The sequence below is a fragment of the Parasteatoda tepidariorum genome, chromosome 2, assembly GCF_982258835.1.
Source record: "Parasteatoda tepidariorum strain Cologne lab strain chromosome 2, Ptep-v5.0, whole genome shotgun sequence".
In the NCBI taxonomy this organism is placed as follows: Eukaryota; Metazoa; Arthropoda; class Arachnida; order Araneae; family Theridiidae; genus Parasteatoda; species Parasteatoda tepidariorum.
This window is the reverse complement of record NC_141756.1, coordinates 110,817,073-110,841,960: the sequence shown is the minus strand read 5'-3', so window position 1 is coordinate 110,841,960 and position 24,888 is coordinate 110,817,073. Positions and strand designations below refer to the sequence as shown.

General features: G+C 31.2%; 1 protein-coding gene across 1 annotated transcript in view; it reads left to right on the top strand.

Annotated features, from left to right (window-relative positions):
- The first annotated feature begins 4,461 nt into the window (after nt 1-4,461).
- The window catches only part of LOC107448712 (transcriptional repressor scratch 1-like), a 51,419-nt gene continuing 30,992 nt past the window's right edge, over nt 4,462-24,888 (top strand). The window contains exon 1 of the mRNA XM_043050145.3: nt 4,462-5,044. Within this exon, the coding sequence (XP_042906079.1) occupies nt 4,894-5,044 (151 nt within the window). The 5' untranslated portion in view covers nt 4,462-4,893. The remainder of the gene's footprint in view (nt 5,045-24,888) is intronic.

The window sequence follows — 24,888 nt, the reverse complement described above, 5'->3', positions numbered from 1 at the left end:
AAAAATTTAAAACACTTTTCAAAGCATCCTTAGAATTTTGAATTTAGGAAGTTTTCTTTTGAAATGGTTGGGATTGAAGATGGTGTTCGCATAAGGCTACAAGTGCAGGTGCACACGAATCTTTGTGATACATTGCATGCATTAATAACTAAATGGCATCAATATTTTGCAAATAAAACATAAATCTAAAGACAACAACATTAGATAGAAAATTTACATAATTTACTTCCAAACAAAAGTTAAGTTGAAATAAATGCTTTTGTGTTAGATAGCATTGCTAGCTAGCTAGTAGGAATACTAGCCTTCATGTTAGCATGCTTTTATGCAACATAGCTACTAGGAAAACATCATTTTTCAAGCTTCTTAAATTCGACATTTATGTTGAAACATTCAAATATTTCATGTTGTAATATAATTAAATGAGCATGTTTTAAATTCTAAAGAGTGTGACCAGAGTTACGCTCTAAGCATTTTTTAAGATTTCAAAGATGGAATTGAATAATTATCTATGGGCACTTTTAAAAAGGTGGAATAATAATGCTGACTTCAACTTTGTTATGAATTTTTTTGACTCTTATGCTAGATTTACTAATTGCACAAAATAAATGTCACTGTAAAAAAATTATACTATAATGATTTTTTTCAGTTTGATGTTATTGAGTTTTTGAATAAATTAAACAATAAATGTATACGATGTGGAATATTCGCTAGTTCATGTATGAAAAAATATTTTAAGCATAATTAATAAAATTTTGTAGCAAAAATATTGCGTGTTCACGAAAATATCATTTTGTTGCAGAAATACTTTGCTTGAAAGGAATTGCCACTTTGTAGCAAAATTACTACATGAAAAAAGAAAAAAGTACATGCAATTATATTAAGAATAAATAATTAGTTTAAAGTAATTGCTATTTTTTTGTTGAGATAAGAGCATTGTTTCGATCTATTTAGAACTGCATGAAAAGGATTCCTTTTTCAAAAAATCATTTACACAGTGAAATATAATTTATCTAATGTTGCTCCTTCATAAGTATATTATCGAGAACTTTATTAAGGATATAATCGTCTATAAAATCAAGTATCCTTCTAAAAAATAAAGTTTTTTTTGTTTAAATTTGTATCCAATCAAAACTTTATTTCTGTTTTTAAATATCCGAAAACTACTAAGAAAAGTTTTTTCGGTATTGTATTTGTTTACTCAGTTACTTTAGTCCGAAATTGGCTCTTTAAGGTTAATAATTTTTTAAGGCATTCATACAAAAATTTTAGCAATAATTTATGACAATTCTTGTTACTAGATAGAATTATACATTTAATCTATATTTTTTTTTGCAAATAAATTTTAAATTTTAATGCCAGAGTTTAAATTTTGAGACCGTGTCTTGTTCCCATCTTTTGAAAAATTACTTTATATCAACTTCAAACTAAAATTAATTTATATTTTTACTTTGCTTAAATTTTTCCCTCCGCTCCATAAATGATATTAATCTAAGCGGAGGGCTGATTTTTTTAAGTAAGGGCCGTTTGAAAATAAAAACCAATCTAAAAAAATTTTCAAGAAGACATTTTATTTTCAGTTCTACATGCGTTTTTCCTTTTTCAGTATAGTTGGCGCTTTTGTTAAACACTTATCATACCTTACAACTAGATTTAGAATATCCTCTTCATACATACTTAACACCTGCTCCGTCAACCAAGAGATCATGGCAATTTTCACGCATTCGTTATCGTTGTAGTGATTGCTGCCAAAATTATGCTTTAAATATCGAAAAAAAGGAAAATCGCTGAGTGCAAGGTCTGGCCAGTAGAGAGGGATGGTCCAAAACTTCCTTCCCAATCAGAAGAGCCCAATAAAGCTGGGATCTGAGCTGCAGAGGGAGTCATTGTTATAGAGTAGCAAAATTCTCCGTCAGCCAGGCAACGACTTATGCTACTTCACAAATCTGACGATGAATGTATGCAGCAGACCAGTTTTCTTTTTGTCGACTAAAAACACGTCACTGACCGTATCTCGTTTGTTAAATTTGAACATTTTAAAGACACAGAACTGATCGTATAGTTTACATACACCGATGCAACTAAGCACAATTTCTCAAAGGGGCACGACACAAGCATTCTATGCGATTCACGCGTCACCTATTAGTGTACACAACAAAACGGCACTTATTTAAAAAACAACCCTCGTATTAATTTACAAGTTTCAACTCATTTTCTCCTTCTATCTCATCGTTTTGATTTCTTTTAAAAGTTGGTGTTTAAATTATCGCTTTTGTTTAGAGATATAGTTTAGACTAATAGCTTATGAGAGTTTAGTAAAACATAATAATTGCTTTATTCTCTCGCTGTATTTGTATTCCTGCTTATCTGTTACATTAAGTAAGAGACGATAAATTAAATTAGCAGTAGGTTTAATTTTTACTATAAATCCCACTTTTATAATCTACTCACGCTTCTTTTTTAAGCAACACACAAATATGTACTTTTTGTACTGGAAAAGTAAAAATGTGTCTTGTATAGATTTTTTTCCAGACAGATTAATAACAATGTGCTTTTTCATATCAACTGTTTATCAAAAATTTAACTAAATATCAAATGAAACTCGTTAAAGAAGCAGAACTCCTTTTATTTCTATAAAAAAAATTTTTTTACTTCTATTTATTAATATTGAATTTTGAGAAAAAGTACAAAAAAAACATGATTATGTATTTTAAAGCAGCTAGAGTATTTTTTTATTGTCATAAACAGAGTGGCCGAATATCGTGAAACTTTTTTAACTGGTAAATATATAAATAACCCGTGAACTGATTTATAGGAAGTTTTTACACATTGTTTTTGAAGCATGCTATTTTTTTAATAAATTAGTATCAAATTGATATTTTTTTTTATTTAAAGTTGATATCGTAGGTAAAATTATTTTCAATAAAAACATTTTTGAATGTTCATCTACTTTTTTAACTTCACTTACAGTTTGATTCATATATTGAAGTACATTGCGAAGCCATTGTTTTAAAAGTCACTAAGTTACTATGTTCTAAACTATCAATAAATTAGTTCGAAGTTTGATTTGATTACTTTTAAATTTTCTTTCTCATTAACTTCTTTTTGCGGAAAGTAATCCTTAACAAAATACTAGAGAAAAAGTCCAAATGAAACAATAATTGTAGAAAGATCAACACCAACAGTTTCACCAAAACTATAACAGTATGGGTAGCCAGATTTTTCAACAAAAAATAAGTACCTTTTAAGTACTTTTTAAGCACTCAAAAATATTTTTAATCAGTTTCCAAAAAAAAAATCATAATTAGAATCTGTGCAGCAATAAAAATTATTTTTTCTGTCATAACGTTCTTAATTTATGAACATAATATCTAAAAAATTCAATTTATGAACATAGTATCAGCATTTTCCACAACTTCACATAATCATGATAAAATAATTAGTTTCTGATAAATATTGCAGAGAAAAATTGTGAAAATCATGCTTTTTTTTGTAATTTAGAACGACAATCAACACGGAAAGAAATTTTTTTTTAAGAGATAGAAAATTAAGAACTTTTTACGAACCCCGAATAAAAAAAAGCACCTTTAAAGGCTTTTAAAAAATGCAAATCAAAAATAAGAACCTTTAAGCACTTTTTTAAAAATGCTACGCACCGTGTCATCTTCCTGACGTAGTAAAGAAGTTATAATGGAAGTCAGCACTTATTCTTATGGCTTTAACTGAGTTATAGAAATCGAGGAAATCATTTTAGTTGAAACTATGTAAAGAGTTTTGAACTTTTTCATCTACTTTACGGACTGGATTTAACTCATACAAATTGATCCGTTTACTGAAGCACAATACTATCCCAGAATTGGTATTAATTTGAAAATCATTTTCCAAGCTGTTATATCAAATAATTAGTTTTATTTGAAGATTTTTTTCTTAGTGTTACTGCATATGTAGTAATGGATGTGGGAGAAAAATTTCACAGCAGGAGCCAAAGGTTTTGTTGAAAGTGGCACTCTCCAATACCAAAATACTAAAGAAAGAGCACAAATAAATAAAAAATTATTGCGGGGAGAAATTTTTACGTCATAAATATAAAGAACTCAGTGTATTTTTTATGTCTTTGGTCATTAATGGATTTCATTGGTTTTGCTTAAAAAATATTTTACGTAAAAAAAAGAACTTATTTCTCCCTTATTTGGTAAAAGAAGATAATAAAAAAGTAAATTTATATTTTTTTCCTTAAAGTATGTTGAGTACACTTTCTCAACACTTGGTTTGCAAAGTTTCTGAAACTGAAATCCACCTTAAAGCAACTAACGAGCATGCGGCTTTCCGGTAAAATCAACCAGTTGTTTTGTTTGGAAACTCCCCTGGTGCTCTAAACCAATCAAAAGTCCTCATCTTCAGAAAAAGAAATAAAATTCCAACCCTCTCTGTTTGCTCATCTTCCCAACAGAGGGCAGTACCAATGAAACTCCTGGTGCCTGGCTTTCCTGCCACGCACCGACGAGTTGTAGTGAAGCCTCAGACACCCCTCCATGCTGTTGCAGGGAGTCATGCCCCCCCTACAGGTGCCACAACAACACCTGTGACTGCTTCTCCCCGACTTTTCGAACCTTTTTTAATTCCCGTATTTCGTCACGTGTCTCATCACCCACGTTAGAATTTCAAAACTATTATTTGGGGTGGAAAACATGCATCACTAAAAAAAATAAAAAATTTAAACCGACACGTGATTTTGTTTGTTTATTAATTGGACTTAAACAATATGAAATGAATTTTTTTCGGACATCACCATCACTAGATGGCTTCTTGGGTTTCAATTCATGTCCTATGGGTCCAGAATATTCCTGAATTATGAAGAGAAATTATCTGACATTGAAATTGTGTACTTTCTAAAAAATGCCACGTTCCTTTCTGGTGAAGAAAGTAAAACCCGCTGACTATGTCGCCCGTTGGGGGTACAGAGAGCCCTCTAGTCCATCAGAAGGTACAACAGCCCCCGTCACACCACCTGCCTCCCCCGATCCGTGTCATCCGTACATTGCTAGTAGTAAGTAGACCTTTTTATGTTATTTCATTCTATTAGTAAGTTTACTCAACTTTTTCATGGAGATGTCATCACATATTTAGCTTGTACAGTCTCTGGACAAATTATTAAACGCACTTTAAGATTCTGTGTAAAATTTTAATTATCAGGTGATACTTTAGTTTTATTTTTTTTACGCGACTGAAACCGGTTTGTACTTGTTTACGGCAGTGTATCAATGGGTTAAATTAGACTATATATAATGTAAATTAGACGATTGGATAAATTAGAAGATATGATAAATATTCTATATTTATATAATATATCAGGTATTATCTATATTATATAAAGCGCTAATACGTATGTATGTATGTATGTATCAATAAAACCGATGATATTTCTTTTCTCGCGCTGGCAACAGTTTTCATTTTTAATTGATTGGATTCGGCGCGCAAGAGCACGTAGTGAGCATCATATGGCTAATCCATGTTATATAAAACGCTAATACGTTTTAATTGATAGGCTTCGGCGCGCAAGAGCACGTAGTGAGCAAAATTAAGGTTTAGAATTGCTTCGGAGAAATTTGAATTGTTAATAATGACTTAAACAAAAAGTTTTATTTTAACTGATAAATACTATATTATAATTTTAACTTTTTCTATGACTATACTCATTTTCTTACTCTTTGTTTTTTATGCATTTTATATTTTTGTGATAAAATAAAGAACTTATAGTTGTTCTGCTTCTGAACACTGATGAAAACGCAAAATGATGGGCTTCATCAACAATCAAAAATATATACATTTATTTTACAAATTCAATATTAGGGTGGCGCCATTCAGAGAATTTAAAATACAAAATTATCTTTAGCGAAGCCGATGCTTTACATACGGCGTTCAGTGGCAGACTACTATTTCATATTGTTTTACAACACATGGCTTTAGCCCTTTTGTGGGAAAGACTTTAAAACAAAACTTACATCAGTTACTTTTCTCAACAACTGAAATTTAGAATAGTGTGATTAAGAAAAATATGTGAACTGTTTGCAATTTCAAATTAATATTGAAATGTACAGGTTTAGAATTTTCTACAGTGAAAAGTTTTCGGAACTTCAGTGTTCAAAAAAGTATACAAAAGCTAGACGTTAAGAACGTATCCAATGAGCGAGTAAAGCGAGCATCGGATTGCGAAGCCATCCGAAATTATCTGCGAAAGCAGTTCCGGGGGTTGGCGAGCACCAGCGAGCAGGGGGCGAAGGCTCCTAGTATTAATATATTATAATAGTTAGACCAAATTATTCAACGCACTGTAGCGTTTTAATAACTGCATGTTTTGCTCGAGTTTATATGCAATACTTTTATATTTAAACATACGTGTAATGGGTTTTTATGCAAGAGATTTTTATACACTTCTATTTGTATTTATTTTTAACGTATTGCATTACAATGTTAACCAATTGATACACGAACGTAAACAAGTGCAAACAGGTTTGAGTAGCTTCTAAACAATAAAGCTGTATAGAGAATCACCTGAAAATTAAGATTTCACATAGAATCTTATAGTGAGTCTAATAATAAGACCACGGACTGAAGGTGTGCGTCAAAAATGTAACAATAGGAGAATTCGATTAATTTTATAATTCTGAGAGTTATAAAAATGTTTTTTTGTGAGTGAATATCATGAATATGCGTGTTATATAAATTACACTTTACTAAATTGCAAAAAAAAAAAATTATATATATATATATATATATATATATATATATATATATATATATATATATATATATATATATATATATATGCGATTTAGGCAGCTGTGCATGCTGCATTCTTTAGTTTCACCGTGGCTCTAAATTGCGATTTGTTGATCTCCCAAAGTACAAAAGGTGTTTTGTAAATACTACCCTTATTAATATATATTTCTGGAATCCTTGTAATAAACAAATTCAAAAGAGTATACACACAAGAGGTCGAAGAATCATAACTGAGCGAGAAAGAAATAAAAACGTTAAGGAAATCTGTCGAATAATTTATGAGGAAGGTGGATTGAAGAGCATCAAAACCAGATTTATTGCAGGATGAAACTTTGAGACGTTTCAACAAATTAATTGTTAAATCCTTTGTTTCATCCGGCAATCACACAGGTTTCCATTTCTTTTCAATTATGCCTTGTTTAACATTATTTCCACAGATATTGATAAACGTTTTTGTCTTTTCCTGACCTATACATCAATTTGTGACCACAATGTATTGACTTTTTTGGCTTTAATTTTTAGATGAATTCTGAAAATAAATATTAAAATTTGGTCATTACGGAACACTCCTAATATTAAGAGGGCAAGATTGGTGTTTAATTTTATTTTATAACCGTCGTTGAGCAGCCAACCCAATTTTAGGGTTTACGACTTCTAATGTTCAACTCCGTAGCCTTGTCACTTAGAACCCAATCGAGAAGACAAGGGGACTCCTGTGTCAACTATTGTGAGAAATTTGACTTCGATGGAACTAACCCGCATTTGTGTTACACGGAGAGGAAAACCTCGAAAACCTCACACGGTTAGCCTGACGACTAACAGACTCTAACCCATGATCCGTCTACTACTGAGGATATCTCACGTCAGCAGTGTGGTAGGGGAAAGCCGGATGCGGAAATCGTATTGACCAGCCATCGCTGGGATTTGAACCCGTTTTACCTCATTGGAAAACGGATGCTCTATTCTCTGAGCCAAATATCAGTGTTTGGACAAGATCAGAGTTTCTTAAAAGCTATGGGTCACTTGTTGAGAGTGTCACAAGTATGTTAATGTGGGGCGATTTTTGATCAAGGCAAATTGTGTTCTGTTTCGTCATGCTTTGTGATTAAAATCGTGTTTCATGGATTTGTTTATTCAATTAAATATCAAAAAGTCAACATAATGTTGTCAAAAAATAGATTCCAAAATTCTAAAAACAGTGTATATTTGTTATGAAATCCATAAACCCTTTCATTAAATTTTTTAGTTTTGTTCCAGTTTTCTTCTGTATATTAAGAAAACAAACGTAATTATTCACTTCACAAATGAATAATTACTTTTCTTGATTTTAATTTTTCTTTAAAACAAATGCAATCTAAATTATAATAAACGGTAATATTTTTCCTAATCATTAAAAGTCATAATAATAATTCAAGTATATAATATGTGTTGTTTGTCTTTAAAATAATTTGATGCATTGAGTGGGTAGTTACAAATTCGGTTTCTAAAACATTGTTTAGACATTTTTGAACAATTAATTTCGTAATTCATTGAGTTGAAGTACGTCATTTCAAATTATTTATCCACAAATAAAATTTTGCCGTATGAGTCCCAAAATTAATTTTATCTAATGCAAATTAAAACCATTAGTAGGTAATTAAAATATTTCAGTAAGGTCCTCTAGTCCCCTTTTTTACTCCTGGGAGGTGAAGATAAATAGTTTGATACAGTAGTTTGTATTCATAATATTGCCTACTTTTGATCATGTACAGATTGGCTTAATTTTGATTTTAAAATTGTCTGAATTTTAGAGTAACAAAAAATGCTTAATTTCTATTTAATTTGCATTAGACATTTTATTGTCGAAATTGCATGGAATATGTTGTTTCCAAATATCCTAATTTTGCAGAAAATATCTTTTTACATTTAAAAAGGGAACAAAATGTATACTTTAATATTTTTATATTATTTGATGAATAAGTATTTTGACCACAACTACATATTTAGTCGGTATTTATTCTTTTATATAAATAGAGAAATATTAGAATATTTTTTTAAAAAAAATATTAAAAGTTAGATAAGTTAAAATTATCCTTGAATGCAATTGAATTTAAGGTCTATATTATTACCACCACAAGATACTTTAATCAGAAAGTGTGATAAACAACTATGAATACAGAATGGAATAAAATAAAACAGAATAGAATAGGGTAAGATAATTTTCTCTAATTGTCATCGTTTACTTTTTTTTCAATATTCTCTTTACGAAATGTTTCAAAATAATTTAAATCAATATGTTTATGCTAAGTATGTATATGTAACCATCTCCGACGGTTTAGGTTAATTCAATGCCATATTTAAATTAACCACTCGCAATTTATCATAATAGGAAACATTAAACAATGAAGTGTGATGGGAAAAATTTAAAAAAAAACTGAAAATTAGTTTGAGATAACTAATTGCTAAACTTGTAGCAAATAATACTACGTGGCATGCTCTGTAGGCCTAAGAAAGGTAGTTAGATGATTGTTGTTGATAGATTTGAGCAACTTGTTCTACAAGAAATAGAACAGTTTATCACGATATATTTATTTTCATAAAATAACTATATCAGGTTGCATAATGGTTCACAACGTTTGGTATTAATGAAATAATTTTGTTAATTGCTTAAAAATTGTTTTGAATAGTTATTGCTATTTAAATCTTTTCTAAACTAAACAAAAGTAAGTTCAGTTTTAAAACAGAGGAAGTAAGATACAAAAAATTAAAATTTGAGTTTTAAATAAAGGTTCTAAAAAGTCGCGTTTTTCAACAATTAAAATATAATCAATAAAAATGAATTGTTAAATCATTCAAAGAACATATTAACACTTTCGAAATCTATATTGTCTATACCAATTTTGCTACAAATTAAATGTTTGGAAAATAAAGAAGATCATTTGTACGTATTAGTTATAAATTATATTAAAGCAAAATGTTTTGGAATTAAAAGAAGAAAAAAGTTTAATTTTACTGTCAACATTATATCATATATCTTGTAAAATATATTATTAAAATTGAGTGAGGTGATAATATTTTGTAATTCATGTTTGACAATAGCAAACCTATGACATGATGATTAAAAAAATTAATAAAAATCAAAAAATCTTTTTCGATTGTTTGATGAGCTTCAGCTAGCAGGAAGGGTACCTTTATTATTCATAAAATCCATTATGCTAAATGCATATCCTAATCAAAAGAATGTTACAAGGAATGTTTCTACTATTTAGAAGTATTCATTTATACATTGTGTGGTTTTTAAGGGCACATAGAATGGTATAATATTGGTTAATGTTAAAAAGTTAATTTTAAAACTTTTGTGTTTTTCTGTTCTACTTTTTTATTACCTCTTTTTTGTATCTTCAAAAAGGGATTCTTGATACCAAAATCTCGACCACTTTTCGACTAGTTAGGGCGCTTAAATCTCTATAGGAGCTTTTTTTTTAAATTGATGTCTAGACCTATTTCAATTGTTTTCCAACAATTATAGGCAAAATTATTTTCTATATTATTGACTGTCTATCAAAATTTGAATGAAGTTATTTACCTGTTGAACTTTAAAATTTAAACTGGAGCTCTATGTTGCAAAATAAACCAGGTTCTTATCTTTTTCTGATCGCCAAATCAAATTAAGTTTTATAGACAAGTTAAATTTTTATTAGTCAGCATTTAGACCATTTTCTAATTAGAGTACAGAGTATCCTATTCATAACTAGAGTATCCTTAATCTTGTCTTGATCAAATCTTCGCCAAATCTCAATTCAAAAATAAAGCGCCTATATAAACTACTACTTTAAACTACTAGCACAATTTGTCACCAAATAGAAATTTATTGTTAACCAAGATTTCAAATTTTCTTGACTAGCTGGAGTACTTACATTTTAACTGTATCTGATAACAATGCAAGTTATAATTTTTTCTTTAATTTTATGAACACAATTTCTCTTCTTTTTCTCATTAATTGAAATTTGGAAAACTATTTGGCACATGTAAAATTAGGCTTAAAATCAAATAGCAGTAAAAAATAAAAACTTTTAAACTATGTTTCTAAGGGGACTAAATATTTAAAATAATTCCATTTTTGATAAATTTAGAACAAAAATCTGAGAAACGTACAAAGCATTGCCTGCATAATCCAACCATGTTTTTTATTAATAATGAGCCGCACTCAATTTGCTTTAAGTGTGAAAAAATAAAATCCAATCTACTTTTAAAATTTAGTTATTTCATATAAACTTTTATTTTATTTATATTAACTGAAACTATCCTGAAATATAATAAATATTTATTACATGTATAGCTACCACCATGTAAACACAACATATTATTTTTTTTTTATTTAATAAGAATTTCCTCTAAGTGACTGACCCATTTTGGTATTATTTATTTTCAAAATATGCCAGTTATTTAGTGGAATATCAGTATAACTTATAATGCATTGTTTTTAAATTGTTTTTAAATGGAATAAAATTGAAAAAACTGATTTAGGTTCACAAATGTATTCAGACAACATCGTAAAGTATATAGTTTATCAGGAAAAAGTTAATTAAACGAAATAATATTTTTGACAATAGAAAGTTGGACTAAATCGGGACTTAAAGTTTAATTTTTTTTTTCCTAAGCTTTATTTTTTCCCTGCTTAAAGTTTTATTTGAATGATAAATTATCTCTTTGACTTTAAAAATAGATAATATTTAATGAGAAGGATCGATATTTTGGAGGGTATGTAATCTTTTTTTAAGTATTTCAAAATGGATAACTGTTGATACTAGTAGATTTTGAAGTCGTAAAAAGTATAATTTTTTAAAATATTTTTGATTGACCTTTGACTTTCTATACACAGGTCCTCTGAAAGTATTTCTGTCTTAATAATGTTAATGTGATAGTAGTAGAACATAAATGTCAGTCTGTAGCGTAATTTATTCATTTCACAAAAAGTATATCCCTTTAATAAATTAATGTGTTTTACTGAAACTTTCCAAAAATTTACAGTTTTGATCTCCTAGAACTTTGAAAAATTCTTTTTGCAAAAATTAAAAAAAAGTCTCACATAAAGAAAATACCCTGAACAAACAAAACAATTAAAGACTATATCCTGTTAAGAGCATATCCTGAACACATTTTCAACAAAATCAAAAATTTCAAGTATGTATTCCTGTTTCCCTTTTAAGATATACTCTGGCTCTTAAATAATTTAAAATAAGTGCTAAAAAAGTGTTATTAAAAGATTAACTTGCCTAAAAGTAAAGGAGATTTTTTTTCAAGCATTATTTAGTGTTCATGAAGACTTGTTTAATATAAATTTGATCCATTTTATGAGGTATTATTAAATATAAAACTATTTACAAATTTCACAACGTTTTTTTCCCCATCAAAGCATCAGGAATACTACAAAAATGTTCATTTATATATTTTCAATGGTCACCTCTTGTGATTTAAGTAAGTAAATAAATAAAATCTTGAAAAAGAAACTTGGTCGTATTTATAAAATTTCCAAAGCAACAGGTATATTAAGCGCTTAAAGAATTAGAAGTATATTCTAAAAATAATCAAGTAGTGGGTCTATTTATTGAAATTTGCGCAATTCATACGTTCAAAAGTCTACAAAGAATGCAAAATTCTTGAGAGAATAAAAAGCTTTTTTAGGAAATTATAAAAAGAAAAATTCTACAACAGGTTTTGTTTTTATGTAAAAAATGTTTTTTTTAAACAATAGAAGCACCCGGTACGAATTTTTTAGAAGCCACAGCAACCTGTTGAACGAGATTTGTAGACATTCGCATAGGCTGATAAATTTTTAAAAGGTAAGAAATTTTTTAAACGTTAAGTTCTATGATGAGAATTAAAAATAATTGATTTATAGAAAGACAAAATAATTCCTAAACTATTTAAACTAAAATTATAACTTTTAAAGTCCCTTTAAGGAGTTTTGGAATAATACAGGAACATTTGAAGCATTGAACACAGAATAAGAAAAAAACGAGTCTGTATTCACAAAATTAGACTTTTGCTGAAAATTTATTAATTTATTTTCAATCATATAAAATATCACAATCTTACAGTAGTTTATATAATTTATTTGCAGGAATTAAGAGAAATTAACGATTTTTATTCAATAGTGTTCTATAAAGTTTAAAAAATAATCTTGTTTTCTTTTTAAATCTTTATCAATAGCATCACTAATTAAAATATAACTTTTATTGAAATAAAAGAAAACTGTTTATTGCTATTAGGAGCAATAATCTTTTTTTAGAGATTTAGAAAGTGAAATATAACTTTTAAAGCTTTAATCTTTAAATTTTTTTCCAAATTCCCACATGGTTTAACATTCGCCATTTCGGGAGTATTAGGACAGATTTGTTCGCCACTCTTTCAGATGCACCAGATTAGGTGGGCAAACGTTGATCCCACAGTAAAGGAAGATGGTACAGAGAATGAAAGAACATCCATGCCTTTCCCGGGATTCGAACCCAGAACCTTTCTGATGCAAGGCCGGTTCCCTGACCCCCTACACAGTTCGGTTGAAACCTTTAAAATACATACTTGCAAATTTATTCATTTAAAAAATAACTAAGAAGAAACACAATTTTACGAACAATTTAAGAAATTATGAACCTACCCAAATCAAAAATTTTGATGGTTTTCCACTGATGGATCGACATAATCTTGATGGTAACCATCAATAATTTTACTATGAATCATTATATTTTTTGATAGTAACCAACATAAGTAACCTCTATGTAGGATTTCGGACTGATTTATGGTGGTCCAACATATGAATATCAGCTTGTTTTGAAGGTTTGTTCATGTTGAATCATAAGGAATTTCCATCATAGTATCTTAGAAATCAAATTTTGGAACGATCATAAACAACCATCCTCCCAATGTAGGAATTCGGACTGATTTATGATGGTCCAACATAAAAAAAAAACCAAAGTGTTCTGATGGTATATTCCTAAGAACCAAAAAGAGTTCCCATTAAACCAGCATGAAAATGTATAGTTGGAACTATCACGGATCATCATGGATTGTCGGTCCATGAGAGTCAAGCTTCTCTTGATGGTTAACCATCATAGTATAAGGTAGCATTTTACATCATGGAAGTTTGTTGGCATATCAAAAACCGCGAACACGTAAGGGAAAATGTTGGATGATGGTGACCATCAAATAATGTTGGACCATCATGCATCGCACTGAAACCAACATAAACCATCAAAATATTTTGACGGGACCATCAGACCATCAAGAATTTTAACTTGGAAAATTTAGAGAAATTTTATTCGAAAATATATCCAAGACAAAAATAATTCAAAAATGATGTTCCAAATTGTCTCTGGTAGAAGGTTTAATATGAGACATGACACACTCTGCAACAGAAATGCAGATGCCACGAAATGCAGATATCTAAACAAAGTCCCAACAATTTAAGTGTATCGCAAATGTTTTGGGGCAGTAAATCTAAGGTGTAGGGACACTAAATCCCGCCCCTCTCATTTGGTCAGTTCTTGACACCAAAAGGTATCTCTGAGAGAAAGCGAGCTCTGTCGTGAGCCTCGTGCTCTGCAGAGATCAGATCTGGAATTCTGGCTAACCGCTTCATCTTCTGAACTTTGATTACAAGGAATCTCTCAAAAAATCCACCCCGAAGTGAACTTATGTTTCATACATAAAAATGAACTGGGAAACGGTATCTCCTCTGAACAATAAAGTTGTCAAGTTATTGTTCAGAGGAGATGCCAGTTCTTAGATACTATGGCACTAAGATCTCAGCCAGTCACGTCAGATAAATCAGGGTATTTTTCTAACACTTTCAAGCCATAAGAGAGCTCACCTAAACTGGGACTGATCAATATTCGACGCTGGAATGATCTTATATTCTTTTCAGTGTCTTAATTCAATCAAACGATGATTCTCAATGCGTTCACATAGAAAGAGAGAATAAAAAAAAGCCCAGTGTAGCTGCTTTAAAATTTCGGAAATGAACCACAATAGTGATCAGAGTTTCATAGTCATGCCCTCCAGGGTATAGGACTGAGATCGAAAAAACCTAAGTAAAATTGTTCAGAAGATCAGTTGGTCACTAATTTTATTTTTATGAATGGCATCAACGTAGGACTGTGCTGTTCAAGAAACTTCTTGAAGCTTAGAAGAGTACTCTGTAGCCTTGTAATTGTGAACCCATTACAGAAGACAAGGGAACTCCTGGATCAAGTATCGGGAGAAATTAAGACTTCCGGGAGGACTTTTTGAACGGAACTAACCCTCATTTACGTTACATGGAGAGGAAGACCAAGAGAACCACCCACGGTTAACCTGATTACAAGGGGACTCAAACCCATGATCCGTTTACCTCTAAGGATATTTTACGTCAGCACTGCGGTCGGTGTGAGCCAGGTGCGGAATTCGTATCGACTAGCCATCGCTGGGATTCGAACAAGTTCACCACATTGGAAGGCGAGCGCTCTATCTCATGCGCCATCATGTCTCATGCGTACATATTGTAAAAAAGTTAGACAGATATAATTTTTATGAGCTAAATAAACACAAAAATAAGAACTATATTTTATGTAAAGCACTTGATTCTCACAAATTCGGCCATAGATCGTCAATTTTTTAATAAGTATTATTGACTGCTAGGCATCGTGTGTGTCGCAGCCCCGAAGACACTATAAAATATAGACATGATTCACATTATACACGTATCAACACTGATTCTTTTTCTATCGTACAATTTAGGAGGGGGATGAATGATGGACGAAGATCGAGAAATGAGATTAGAGAGAGAAGGAAGGCTTTAGGGGGGGGGGGAATTGAGATAAGGTATTAGCTAACGACAGTATGAAACAATAATGTGCAACATTACTTATCTAGTTGCCGAAAATGTGTTGTTTCACCTTTCAGACCACACCTTTTATAAAATATTTATACATTTTAGATTGTTTTACTAAAAGCAACAGCTAGAAGGAATGGCTGGTTTAAAAATACTTAATTGAAGTTGGAAAAGATGGTTGTTGATTTTTAATTTTAAAAGGAAGGTTTGAGAGAAGGGTATACAGTCCCTAGATAAATTATCAGACGCACTGTAAGATTTTATGTAAAATCTTAATTATCAGGTGAGACTCTATGCAGCTTTATTGCTTTTACGAGACAGAAACTGGTTTTCACTTGTTCGTGTATCAATTGGTAAACATTGTAATGCAATACGTTAAAAATAAATGCAAATAGAAAGTATATAAGAAATCTCCTGAATGAAAACCTGTTACATGTAATGTTTAAATATAAAACTCTCGCAATACATGTAACAATTAAAACACTACCGAGAGCCTAATAATTTGTTCTAATTATTACAATATAATATCTGTTATAATAAATATTCTATTTATATATAATATATCGTCTAATTTATCCAATCGTAGAGTTTATATTATATATCGCCTAATTTATTCCATTGATACGCAAACAAGTGCAAACCGGTTTCAGTCGCGTACGAAAACAATAAAACTGTAAAGTATCACCTGATAATTAAGACTTTACATAGATTCTTACAGTGCGTCTAATAACATGGGCGTGGACTGTACGCGTCGGACATTTTATGAATATAAATTAGTAATAAAATCTAAAAAAAATATACTGTTTCGAAATAAGTAAATCAGTGCTCTATATTCTAAGAAACTTAATACATTCAATTAAAAAGTGAAATAATATTCTTCAAAGTTTTTTCGTGTACAGGACTAATTCCCCTATTCTCTGAAACTCACCAACCCCAAAGATTGTTTCGCAATAATTTTTGTTTTTTGGCAGAAAACAGTTTTTCTACTAAATTTAAAATTTAGGCCGGGATAGCCTGGTTGGTTAGACACTGGGTCCATGTCCAAGAGGTCGTGGGTTCGATCCCCACCGGCCAAAGACTCTCCGAGTAGTAAATGGTGACTGATGCACGTTAAATCTGTCAAGTCTCAAAGTCCATGTTCTCAACAAATCATGCCTTTGGGGACTACTGATACACGTGCTTCCTCGTCTTCTGGATTGGGTTTAAAATGACAAGGCTACGGAGTTGAACATTAGTAGTCGTAAACCCAAAATTGGATTGGCTGTTTAATGACGGTTTATAAAATAAATTTAAAATTATTCACCTAACATATGTGTACTAAAAGGATTTATTTCCCTAACTCTTGTGATTCCCCTTCCCATGTTCAAATGTTAGTATTATAAATATTTAGAACTATTGAAGAACAGAAGTAAATTTTCTGCGTAATTATTTTTTTAAATAACATTTATATTGCTATAACATAGTATTGTTCAAACAAATTTGATGAGTTTGACAACTGTCATTTAATATTTTCGCTAACCAAACGAGCGGATGTATTAAAGACTATAATTCCGGCTCTCGTCCGATCACCGAAGTCAAACTATTATCGATGCAATTGACGTTCAATTAATTTTGGTTTGAATTGAAACAAAAATAGGTACTTTTCGGTTAGACAGGTGTAAGCGAAAAGTCGCCAAAGAATGTAGACTTCCACGAACTGTTTCGTTTTAATTTTTATTTTAGCAAACGTAGAGCAAAATGGTCATTTTCATAAAATTTAATAAAAATAATTTCAAAAAAATAGTTGAATTTACTTGCACCCAGATATTCGGAAAGCAGGGTAAACTAACCAGTGAAGGAACACTTAAGCTTCGATTGCCTTTTAAAAAATCATATTAAGTTCAAAATTCGTAAGTTTAGTTAAATGACAGTGTCAACATATTTGTTACTAATTGCAAATTATGTAAAAAAATTGTAGAGAACTTACATAATATTGTTTTAAAGTTTTGGAGGTTCAAATAACAAGTAGTAGGAAGACCAAGCGAAGGAACGGCGCTTACCAGTGAATGAACACCCAGTAAAGGAACACTTAATTTTGTTTATTTTTTAATGCTCTTTATGAATTTATAAGCCACACAAATATTTAGAAACATGCCTACTTGAAATTATAACATATAAATACTTGGAAAATGTTAACTTTTTTTTTTGTAATCATGAATTGAAAATTAAAGAGTCAGCATATTAACACATACTGTTCATTCACTGAGAAATCTATGCCCAGTAAAGGAACATGCCTGCTCCCTCACTGATTAGAAGTTGTTTTTCGTATTTTTAACATACTTTTGAGGCGGAACATCACTAAAGGTACAAGAAAATTGAAGTTTATCTTTTATTTTCATTAACTTAGAAAAAAAACCAGTAAAGGAACACTTGTTCCTTCACTGGTTTTTCATCGTTTGGTGATCCAGTGAATAAACACCCCTTATCTCAGTACTTTATTATGCTATGATGCTTAAAAAAATAAAACGTAACTTCAATAACTATATTTTAAATTCTTATTTTCACAGTGAGAAAAATAAAACTATTACATGCAATTAATTCCACTTCAAACATATAAATACAAATACTGACCTTATAATTTTTTCAAAGAAACAAGGTGTTTCAGAAATAATAACAAATTCAAAATTTTTTCCAGAGAAGTCTATTTGACCAGGTAATCCAAAACATTGCTAGATGACTTCCTATTGTTTGGCAGTAAGCTATTGTTACCAATCAATCTAAAGAAAAGCTTTCAAATTCTTATTTTTAATCAATATATATGAAATGTTCCTTCACTGGGAAGTGTTCCTTCACTGGTTGGTTTACCCTACCACCCCCCCCCCCCGAAAAAAATCAGTGATAATATTTTAACTATACAATCAATTTCGTTTTAACTAATTTATCGAGTAGAAATATTAAAAAAAATTGTGATTCGCTCTATTACGATCACTGGTTACCCATTGGTCAAATGATTTTTCTATCTGGATTGACTCCGTTAAACGTCACAACATTTCAAATCATGGGTTGCAAAAAAGGTTTCAATTAATGTTTGTCGTCGGATTGGTTTTCATATCCTGGCTATATACGTGTTTCAAGACGTCACTAAATACTTTTTCTTCTTCAGTATTCATATTTATATTAAAATCACCGTCAAGCCAGTCATTATACGTTAATCATTAAGATAATATAAAAATACTTTAAATTATTATTATGTAAATACGTTAAAAATGCCTACTGGCGTACCATAGCAACGCATGTGCAGTGACGACGCATGCGCACTGTTTACTATTACTCTTGAACACAGTTGAAAAGTGTCATGACGTCCAAATGAAGTGCTCACGCCATCAAACTCAAAACACGACCCATTTTGCCAATGGGTATTAATCTATGCAGTAAAAAGCAAAATTAAAGTATTAATGGTACTCATTTGTTTAAGAGAAACGTAAAAAATCGTCATTCTATCATTGACGTTAATAATTCTTAAATTATTTTAGTAATAGGCACTACTGGTGTAGTGGTCATTGGTGCAGTTTTAATAGATACCAAAGATGCTAATATGGATACTGTAGTATCAGCGGTTCGTGAGTATGGACTTATTGAATAAATACCAAGATTAAACTTAATAACATTTATTAAAAATTAGGAAAAACAAAATATAAACAAATGAGCTTAAGCCGGACAACCTTACTCGTTGCCGGTTAGAATACTAATTACTCCTTTTAGGAAGGAGAAAACTACCAAAAGCAATGCGATGGCAGCGCCATCTCTGAATTAACACAAATAATAGTCAAAATGATAAATTCTGGTATCACACCTTTCCCCCAAGTTATGGGTTTGGGTTTTTAAAATAAAATTCAAATACAAAACTGACACTGAAAATTAGAATTTAGCATAATAAACAGAAATAATAAAATATAAACATATGAAACATTTAACCATATGAAAACATGAACTGCCCTAGACACATTTGCTTGAAATACTTAACAAATGCTTCAAAATGTAATTACTTGATCTAAATTATTAGATTCCAAAATCAAGCTAAGAAATACCAAAGAATTAAAATTCAAAATTAATTTTCAACCAATTACTAAGAGAATAACATAATACACACAATTCAATGAAGGTTTCAAATATCAAAAAAAAATATTTTTATCAAGCAATTCTCATCTCAAATAATCAGCATTAATATAACATAAACATTATTAAAAAAAAACTTCTATGAAACAATTAGCTTGATAATAAACAAAAGAAATATATCATCAATTATTGTACACTTATTCTCAAAATATAGTTTAATTTATATAACTCAATTAGCTGAAATTACATATCAACAAACATTTGAAATGTTAAAAATTATTATTACGTAAAGTAGAAGTTTGAAAATTAAGTAATCTCATAAAATGTTTAATTACCTATAACTGAGTTTTTAAGCACTTCTTATATAATCTATTATAGATTAATGAATAAAATATTTACCTTCAAGCATACAAGAAAAAAAAAAGAAATAATCCAAAATTAAACACATTGTTTATGAAGTAAACAATCTACTTAATGCATCTGCATTAGTTAATTTTGATCCTGGACAGTGAACGACCTGTATATTATATTTTTGAAGAGCTAGTGCCCAACGTTGTAATTTTGATGATTGTGGTGCATTTTTCACCACAAAAGCGAGGGGGTTATGATCGGTAATCACTTTGATGTTTGAACCAAACACCCAATGTTCAAATTTCTTTAGAGCCCAAACAATGGCGTAAGCTTCTCTTTCAATTGTTGGCCAGTGTTGTTGAGTCGTGGAAAGCTTCTGACTCGCATAACAAATGGGATATTCTTTCTCACCACTCTGTTGAGCTAAACATGCTCCGATCCCGATTTGAGAAGCATCAGAATGGATAATGAATGGCAATTCTTTAGTCGGTGTATATAGCTCCGGTGTATAACTTAATTTTTCTTTGAGCTCAATAAAAGCTTTCTCATGTGTTTCATTCCAATGTTCCAGCGTTTCAGGTGCTCTTTTCTTTGTGAGTTCTGTGAGTGGGTAAGCCATTTCTGCGTAACGAGGGATATAATCTCGGTAGTAATTAAATAAACCTAGCAGGCTTCTCAATTGTGTTTTCGTCGTAGGAGTTTCAAGGTTTCGGATGGCCTTAACCTTTTCGGGATCAAGTTGATGTTTCCCAGATCCGATGATATGACCAAGATACTTAATTTGAGATTTGGCAAAGGAGCACTTCTTGGAGTTCACAGTAAATCCGAGGTTTTCTAGTTTGGTAAACACTTTCTGAAGATGTTGTAAATGTGTTGTAAAGTCAGGAGAAAATATAGCTATGTCATCTAAGTAAGCTCTAGAGAATTCTTTAAATTCTTTTAAGGCATTATTCATTACTCTCTGGAAAGTAGCTGCAGCATTTTTCAAACCAAATGGCATAACTTTGAATCGGTATTGGGCCCGATGTGTTTTGAATGAAGTGTACTCTTTACTCTCTTTCTCCATTGGGATTGCATAATAACCCTTAAGTAAGTCTAAGGTAGTTATTACATTTGACTTCCCTATGCAGTACATTAGATCGGTAGAATTCTCCATAGGAAAATCATCAGGTTTTGTAACTGTATTCAAAGTTCTATAATCGATACATAAACGTAAACTTCCATCCTTCTTGCAAACACAGACTACAGGGTGTGCGATATCAGCATCACTTTCTTCAATCAAATCTGCATTCAACAACTCTTCGATCTGTTCATCCACTCTTGGTTTCAACGCTTCAGGAATTCTGTAAATATAAGGCTTCTTTCGTTCTTTATTAGGAATCAGTCGAATTTTGTGTTCTTCCACATTAGCTTTCCTTATTTTACCTGTGAAAAGTGCTTGATGTTGGCACATAACAGACGCGATTTTTCTTCGTTCATCGGCGCTTAGATGATTAAGTTCTATTACTTCGTTGATTTTTGTCTTTTTTGTTGGCACGGAATAGTCCTTTTCTGGAATCGTTAAGATTTCTCCAAATTCATCTTCATTTTCAAAAATTACACCAATGGCATTAGTTCGAGCTTGATATCGTCTCACCTTGTTTACATGAACATGTTTAACCCGACCGTCTGGTAGTTTAACCATATAAGAATGTGGCGGACAGTGTCTGATGACTTCTCCAGGTCCAGTCCATCGAGCATATAATTTATTGCTGCTATCTGGAATAAGCAAGTATACTAGATCTCCAGGCTTGAAACTTTTGCAGACTGTTCTCCGGTTAAAGTAATCTGAATAGGCTTGTTGTTTTCCTTCTGCTACCAACTTTGCTTGTTCTGCTGCTTGTTCAAGGTTAATTTTTAATTCTTGTAGATAATCAGTTATAGATTTACTCATATTCAAAGGGATAGGAATGTCTCCGCACCAGCTAGACTTCAATACACTGAGTGGTCCTCTCGCTTCCCTACCATACATGAGTTTGAAGGGTGATACACCAGTAGTGCAGTTGGGAACTTCTCTGTAAGCGAATAATATAAAAGGTAAACATTTGTCCCAATCATGTGGATTTGTACGAATTACGTGATGCAGAGCACTCTTTAGTACTTTATTATATCGTTCTACTAGGCCATTGCTCGCAGCATATCCTGGAACTGATAATCTGGGTGACGATCCGAGACGATTTATGAATTCTTGTGTCATTTTTGATACGAAATTGGTGCCCTGGTCGCTTGCGATCATTCGGGGTATTCCGGTCCTCATAAAAATTTCTAAAAGAGCGTCGCAAGTACTTTTAGCATTTAAAGATCGTAAGGGGATCGCTTCTGGCCATCGGGAATGTTGATCAACTAAACATAAAACGTATTTATGTTTTCTGGCAGAAGGTGGATCAATAGGTCCAATAATGTCAACATTCACTACTTCAAATGGTAGGTTAGGTCTTACGACAGGAGTTATCGGAATTTTATCGGTACATCTTTCTGGGCTTCTTAACTGACACGCCTTGCATGTTCTACAATATTCTTCAACATCTTTAGCAAGTCCGGGCCAATAAAAAGAATACCGAACTCTTTCTTTTGTTTTTTTCATTCCTAGATGACAAGCAAAAATTGAATCGTGAGCAAGTTCAAGGACTTTTTTTTGTTTTGATTTCGGAAGTACCAGCTGAGTAGTAGGCTGTCCTAAGATGTTTTCTTTATGGTGCAGTATTCCATCAATAAATAAATAACCGTTCTTCTTAATTTTCCCATAGCGCCAGGCATCTACTAGTGACGTACATTTTTGTTGTTCTTTTTTAAATTGTATTGCTTCACTCTCGCTATTCAATTGCACTTCTGAGTCACAATCTCCGCCTTCAATTATGACGTCTTCACTAATTTGACCACACAGTATGTCTTCTTCGAAATGTAGGTGTTTCTTTTTTTCGTTCGCGTTTTTTTGTTCAGCCTTGGTTGTCATGGTAACGACTTCATTATTTTCAATTAAATTCAAAATGTTCGGAGGGAGTATACAATTTTCTTGAATTCTGTCTGTTACTGCAGCGAGAATTTCGACTGGCTCCGATAACATAGTATTTTCTTTTTTCAAGGCTATTTGGAAGCTCATGAGATCGGCGTCAATCCTTTCTCCGAATGCGCTACTAAGCATAATTTTACCCTTTTCTGTTTTCGATTTTGAAACTAAATTCTCATGTATCACTGGAATTTGACACCCGCTGTCTATCAAAGCTTTTGAAGATTTGTTGTCAATTAGAACATCAATGAAATGTAGAGGATTAATTTCAAGGTTGGAATTCCCATTAAATAATTCAGAACGAATCTTGGCTGTTAAAACTTCGTTTTTCTTCGAATTATCCGCCGCTCTACTAAATCGTTTTGAACATTCTCTTGCGAAATGGGATTCGCCACAAATATAACAATCTTTTGTAATTCTTCTTGTTGTATTTTCTTCTTTTTTAAAACTTCTAAATTTCTGCTGTCTAGCATATGGGGGGATATATTTCGATTCAGTTTGGATTCTCTGTTCTCGTTCAAAACTTGGTTGTTTGAAAGTTTCTTTTTGGAAATCTCTCGGTTTTGTTTTCATATTCATTCTAACGTTTTCGTAATCATCTAATTTACTGGATAAATCATTCGGAATTTTAAATTTACTCCACACATCAATAAAATGTTCTTTCATTTCCAAAGGGACTTTTCTTTTAATTTGTTCCGTAATCATTAAATCACAAAGTTGTTCGAATGTTGTTATTTCTAACCCTCTTATCCATTCGTTGAAATAATTACTTAGTTCGTATGCGAAATCAAGCCAACTCGTCTCTGGCTTTTTCTGATGTTTTGTGAAAAACTGTCTGAATTTCTCGGGCGTCATTTTGAATCGTTTTAACAATAGTTCTTTCACTTTGCTGTAATCATCTGTTGTTTCTTCTTCTTCTCTGGCGATAATATGAACTACATCGTACGGCAATAATCCTATTAAATGCGATACCCACAGTTCTTTCTTAATTCCTACTCTTTTCGCTTGCCTTTCGAACAATACCAGGTATAAGCTGACGTCGTTCATTTTCGGGTCGAACTTTTGAAGAATATTGTGCAGTTCTAGTTTCGGTTTTATCAGATCATTTTCGCTCCTTCCGTTTTCATTACTTCTTGATTCATTTTGCAGACGCAATTTCTCTAATTCAAAATTTATTTCTTGGGTTCGTTTTCTTTCTTCCGATTTCATTTCAGCTTCTTCTTTTCGTCTATTTTCTTCTAATTCGTCCTTACGTTTTCTTTCTTCTATAAGAGAACTCAACCATTCTTTCACGAAATCTTCCTCGTAGTTTTCGTTTTCCACTATGCATTTCTTAAGTTCAAATAATTTCAAATTTTCAGCATTCGTAATGCCCATTTCGTTGGCAATATTCAGCAAATCTTCTTTCTTGCCTCTCGCAAGGAAAGTCATCTTTTATTTATCAATATAAGCAGTTCGAGATAGAATATAATTATTCAAATAGATCCATAAAATCCTGTACGGGTGCGACAGTGTAGTATCAGCGGTTCGTGAGTATGGACTTATTGAATAAATACCAAGATTAAACTTAATAACATTTATTAAAAATTAGGAAAAACAAAATATAAACAAATGAGCTTAAGCCGGACAACCTTACTCGTTGCCGGTTAGAATACTAATTACTCCTTTTAGGAAGGAGAAAACTACCAAAAGCAATGCGATGGCAGCGCCATCTCTGAATTAACACAAATAATAGTCAAAATGATAAATTCTGGTATCACAGATACAATAT